At 36.9% G+C, this 5,785-nt stretch overlaps 1 protein-coding gene across 1 annotated transcript; it reads right to left on the bottom strand.

Moving 5' to 3' along the window:
• Positions 1-2,752: 2,752 nt before the first annotated feature.
• On the bottom strand, positions 2,753-5,477 carry LOC101731754 (olfactory receptor 8D1-like). The gene is made up of 2 exons (XM_004917471.3): positions 5,469-5,477; positions 2,753-3,712 (listed from the first exon to the last, which is right to left on the bottom strand). Exons 1-2 carry the CDS (start codon positions 5,475-5,477, stop codon positions 2,753-2,755), a joined length of 969 nt encoding a protein of 322 aa, XP_004917528.3.
• Between the last annotated feature and the right edge of the window lie 308 nt (positions 5,478-5,785).

Raw genomic sequence — 5,785 nt, 5'->3', positions numbered from 1 at the left:
ATATAAAGGATTACATTACCCTGGATAGGCCCTGTATGGGCAGTTTCCTATCATTGGTGTGGTTAGACACGTGTAAACGTGCAGTGGCCCCCAGGAGTGTTTCTTGTGGATTCGGTTCAACTGGACCTCCCTTCCTCTTTTATGGAACTGTTTTTAATGGATTTCCAAGGACATTGGATCAACACTTACGGACTTAGTATTTGGACTGTATGCTTTATTCACTTTGCACTTGTTTTTGATTATCTTATAAATTATTATCTTTTATGCTATTTTAACAAACCTAAACAAATCTATGCACATTGTGGCATTATTTATGCTAATTGCTGCACTATCACTTTAATGTTAATGTATAATGAAACATTACCATATTTAACTATAGCATTTTTTACACAAGGTATATTATATAATGACCCTTCACTTATGTTTAACTTGTTAACTTATTATACTATCACTTTAAGAATGTTTCCTGAAATGCTGTGTGCTTGGTGGGTCATAGGTCAATTTGGCTTTAAATGAGATCACATGGTTATGGTCTTTGTACACTTGATAAAGGGTATTAACCCGAAACATGTCGTGTTACCACTACCCATAATAAATGTTTTGCAGTTAATCTGCTGGAGCTTTTTTTTCCTATTTTTGGATTTTTGCAAAGGAAAAAAGACATAAGTCTAACAAGAGCAACCATTTAGCCAACTTTTAAGTCATAATCAGAGAAGGCAGATGAGGCTTCTGCTATATTGCTCTAATAGTCAGAAACAGTAGCGTCAAGAATAGCAAAGGACTGACCAATAGCAATTACATATACAAAGAATTTTAACATAATTGAAAATGTGTAATTTATGTATATTAGAGCATTGGATAAAATAACATTTCCTTTTATTAGGGAAAATTGTATTTTTTAAGGTAAAAAAAGGTTTTCTAAGAGATCACGTTCAAGATTATGTACTGGAGAAAAGTATTGCAGGTAATAATCAGCAGGGTTTTATAAAGGATAGATGGAGTCAAACAAAGGTACTTGTTTTCTATGATGCAACATGTTGCTCACCAACCCCTTGAATGTTTCGCTCAATGCCCCCAAACCAGGGAGTTATTTTTGAAATCCTGACTTGGGGGCAAGTTTTGGTTGAATAAAAACAAGATTTACTACCAAATAAAGCCTCCTGTAAGCTGATAGTGTGCATAGAGGCCCCTAATAGCCAATCTTAGCCCTTATTTGGCTCCTCCATGAACTTTTATGGTGCTTGTGTTGCTCTCCAAGTCTTTTTACATTTGACTGTGGCTCACGAGTAAGAAAGGTTGGGGATCCCTTATGTAGAAAGTAGGAATATGGACAGTGGTGTTGTAGTCTCCCTAGGCTCCTAAGGCAGGCTTATTGATAAGGGTCACATAAATATATGCTTTCTATATTAAGGTCTATTGTTCTTGGTGGTGCTATTTTGATGTAACTTGATAGAGAACTGGCTGTCAATTTTTCATTGCATAATTGGACTAGGGTTTTTAAGTGCATTGGGTCAGGATGTGCTAAGCCTTCGCATTAGATTGCAGAGGTATTCAACTGATAACAGCAGTCTGAGGCAGCAACCAAAATGATAGGCATGGGGGTGAAGGTGTAAAATAGATAATTGAGGATTGTGGCCAGGCCAGGATTTGTGGCAAGGCCACAAAGGCCTAGGGCGGCAAAAATTTAGGGGCGGCATGCCGCCCTGCCGCACCGAGGCTTTGCCCCCATACGGAGTAATGGGGACCTTTGCCCACTGCTCCATATGAGTTTAAATTGGCGCAAACTCGCATGCGGGGGAGGGTGATGAAAGTGGTTGGCCTCGGGGCGCACGGATCAGAAATCTGGTGCTGATTGTGGCCTGGCAAATGAATATTAGAAAATATCAGAAAGTTTTTTTCTGAATGCACTCGTTATTTTCTGCAATCCATTGCTCTAGCTTGTTACAGATGTTTTTAAAAAAAGTGTATCTTTTGCAAAAAAATTGAAAGCTGACCACAAAAAAACAGTTTGTGATTTAAAACAAAAAACATTTGAATAAATTCAGTGAATCATTCACTCTTTATCACATCAGTTTCACTAGTCCCAATGCTAATTAATTCATAAATCTGCCCTGTAGTGTCAAATTTAAAAAAGAAAATAAAAATGTAGCTCTTCATTCAATTCCAGACTTTAAAGGGCCAAGTGTAATTATAAGAGAAAAAAAAATATCTTCTAATTTAGTTCCAACTTTCCCCATAGACTTTCATTACATTTTCATAAGGTAACGAATGAGATAAGTTTTTTTTTTATCATGGAACTGAATCTGACCCTTTAAAGTTTTCATGTGATTTACCATAAAACAGGTTTGTCAGTAAATCCATCCAGACAATACACGTATATATATCCAATAAGATAATTATCTAGAACTCAGCACTAATAATGAGCAAATCTTTTCAGCAGGCATTGATTCACAAAGAATTTCCAAATTTCTCCATTTCGCGAAAATTCAACACGGAAAAAAAAGTCAAGGTCGCATCAAATTGGATGCGGTCCCTTAAAAATAGGTGCAGTCGCGTCAAAAAAAGATGCGGGTGACAAAAAAAATGCAGGGCGACAAAAAAAGTCACGCAACAAACACTTTTCGCGGATTTTTCACCGTTTCGCAAATTTTCTTGTCGTTTCGCGAATTTTACGGCAAGATGGGACAGATTCGATCATCACTACTCAGCACCCTGTGATTATGTCAGTCAGTTTCCTTGAAAATTACCAATATTATTTGTGCAAGTAGAATCTTGGAATTTCCCCCAAAGCTTTCTTAACATTCTTGTTCCTTAAACTGTAGATTAGAGGATTTAATATTGGGATGATTGCTGTATATAAAACAGAAAGGGGCTTGTCTTGGGCAAGCAGATAGTGGGATGAAGGTCTCATGTGCATGACTAGAACAGTCCCATAGAACAAAATGACTACAGTAAGATGGGATGCACAAGTAGAGAAGGCTTTTTGCCTTCCATCAGAAGAATGGATTTTAAGGATACTGGATATTATGAATATATAGGAAGTGAGCGTTAGCACGAAGGCAGGTAGTGCCACCATGGAGCCCACCACATAAGTCAAGATTTCAATAAATACCTTATCCACACAAGACAAGTTTAGTAACACTGAAAGATCACAAAAGAAATGATTGATAATTGGTGGCTTGCAAAAAGGCAATTGTGAAATAACCATAGTGTGTGCTAATGGATCCAGAAATCCAACAATCCAACACACGGTAGCCAACAGCATGCAGGTTCTCGTGTTCATCAAAACGGCATAGTGCAAGGGCTTGCATATGGCTACGTAGCGGTCATAAGCCATGGCTGTTAAGGAGACAAATTCTGTGCATGCCAATGACATGAAAACATAAAGCTGTGCTATGCAGCCGGGAAAGGAAACAACACTGGGACCTGCTAGAAGAGTTGAAAGGAGCTTTGGTTGAATGGCAGAAGAGTAAAAGATGTCCAAGAAGGAAAGGTTGCCGATAAAGAAGTACATAGGGTTGTGGAGTAAGGGGTTCAGGCTTACAACTGTTATGATAAGAAGATTGGCCGCCAAAGTAAGAAGGTATATGATAAGGAAAACAATAAAGAGTGGGGTCTGTAGAACATGACTGTCTGTAATTCCAAGAATAATCACTTGTGTGACTTTGCTTTGGTTTAGAAAATTGTTGAAGCCTAATGTGGCTGCCAGTTCCTTAAAGGTATTATATAGAAACAGAGAATGGTTTCCTCATTATTTATTGTTATACATAATAAATTAAAGTAAAGATTACTGACCACTCTATGCCAATCTGTTTCTAAATATTTACAAAATGGGAGCTATTATCACTATAATCATTCATTATATTCAAAAGAAAACACAACAACAGAGCCACCCTTTGTTTTGCATTATGGCAATTTATGAAGTAAAGTGTATAGGCATTTAGTTCTTGGTATCTGTATAGCAGAACACTGAACTTAATTAGTGTTTTTTATTTAATTCACTTAATATTGGTTTAATGCCTTTAAAGTTTGGGTAATAATAAAACATAATGTAGTACTTTTATAATATGTTTGTGTTTCTCTTCTTATTCCCTGAACTTTTCTTGTATAAACAAATCAATAGGCTGCTGTATATTGATATTTAAAGCATTTCTGACCACTGAAACTTTTTGGTAAAAACTGATCTAGAATAACATAATTGAAAAACCCATTGAAAGTAAGAAAGTAGAATACTTTTCTACAAACTCCAACTAAGTAACCAACATTGTTTAAAAAAAAAAAAAGAGATATATTTGATGATCGTGAACCATGAGTAGATAGAGGCATTGTTAGGCACTGTGCTCTATGTTCTAGTGTGATAACCAGGCTTGTATATAGAAAAGTAGAGAGTCAGCTCTCTGTCTTGATGAGACCAGGACAAATGTCCATCTATTAAAGTGGTATAAATTGTGCCAACTGATAAGAGGAGCTCACACATTGGTATTTAATAGTAGAGTGCTAGGTGGTATAGAATAATGGGAATATTATAGAACTAGTTTACACAAAAATGTTGCGTAAACTACAGATCCTCAGCTTGTTTATTGCGGAACGCACATACAGTGGTCTGTATGTGCACTCCGCAATAAACAGGTTGGATGTATCTTTTTACACCAGCAAGTAGTTTTGTGAGCTTTTTCCTTTTTTTCTTGTGCTCTTTGTTATGGGCACCTGGCCAGGTGCATCGGGAGGATCTGCACCGGTGGATAGTGGACTGGGTTAACGGGGAGCCATGAGTGTATGGACTTTCTTTGTTTACTGTATGAACACAATTTTTCAGTCATTTTTTGCAGATATAGTTACATAGGGTTGAAAAAAGACCATCATGTATGTCCATCAAGTTCAACCCTTCCAAGTAAACCCAGCACACACAAACCTATACTGACTTATCTATAGACTCACATATATAAACAATATATACCAACATCAATAATAACTGTAGATATTAGTATCACAATAGCCTTGGATACTATGCTTGTTCAAGAACTCATCCAGGCCCCTCTTATAGGCATTAACAGAATCTGCCATTACCACATCACTAGGAAAGGCATTCCCCAACCTCACTGCCCTCACCGTGAAAAACCACCTGCGCTGTTTCAAATGGAAGCTCCGTTCCTCCGGTGCGTTGATTGTGTTTATGGGAAAAAAGAACACCCCCTATCTGCCTATAATCCCCTCTAATGTACTTGTACAGAGTAATCATTTCCCCTCACAAGCGCCTTTTTTCCAGAGAAAAGAACCCCAACATTGACACTCAAATAATATGACAATCATTTGAACAAAATTGTACACAGATGAGTAGCATGCCTTGGCACAAACAGATTTGGAATAATGATATCACCCTCATTTGGCATTATTCATATTTTTAAAATGAAAAAAAAAACATGTTACTGTAACCTATTTGTATGTTCATGTATTGTATAAATACTCACAAAAGCCATTACACTATGTGGTGCATATGCCTTGTACAGTTTACACTGTGATGATGTTTATATATCATTCTGGATTCATTATACACCTAGGCAGTTACCCCCAGATGAATGTTTATTAATATACAGGTATTCTGGCTTACTCCCCTGGGATCCTACGGTTGTATTTTGAGTCCTTTATTAGTGATATGAAAACTTAAATTACTACTTTCACCAGTAGGTTTTAACCCTTTTAAAATAAAGTGCAAATTAAGATGTGTAGATGTATAGACTTTTAAAGGCCTTAAGTGACAACCCTATTTAAAGTACTGTGCTTGCTC

This window comes from Xenopus tropicalis, chromosome 8, assembly GCF_000004195.4.
Source record: "Xenopus tropicalis strain Nigerian chromosome 8, UCB_Xtro_10.0, whole genome shotgun sequence".
In the NCBI taxonomy this organism is placed as follows: Eukaryota; Metazoa; Chordata; class Amphibia; order Anura; family Pipidae; genus Xenopus; species Xenopus tropicalis.
Note: the sequence above shows the minus strand (reverse complement) of the source record. Positions and strands in the feature narration are given on the sequence as shown.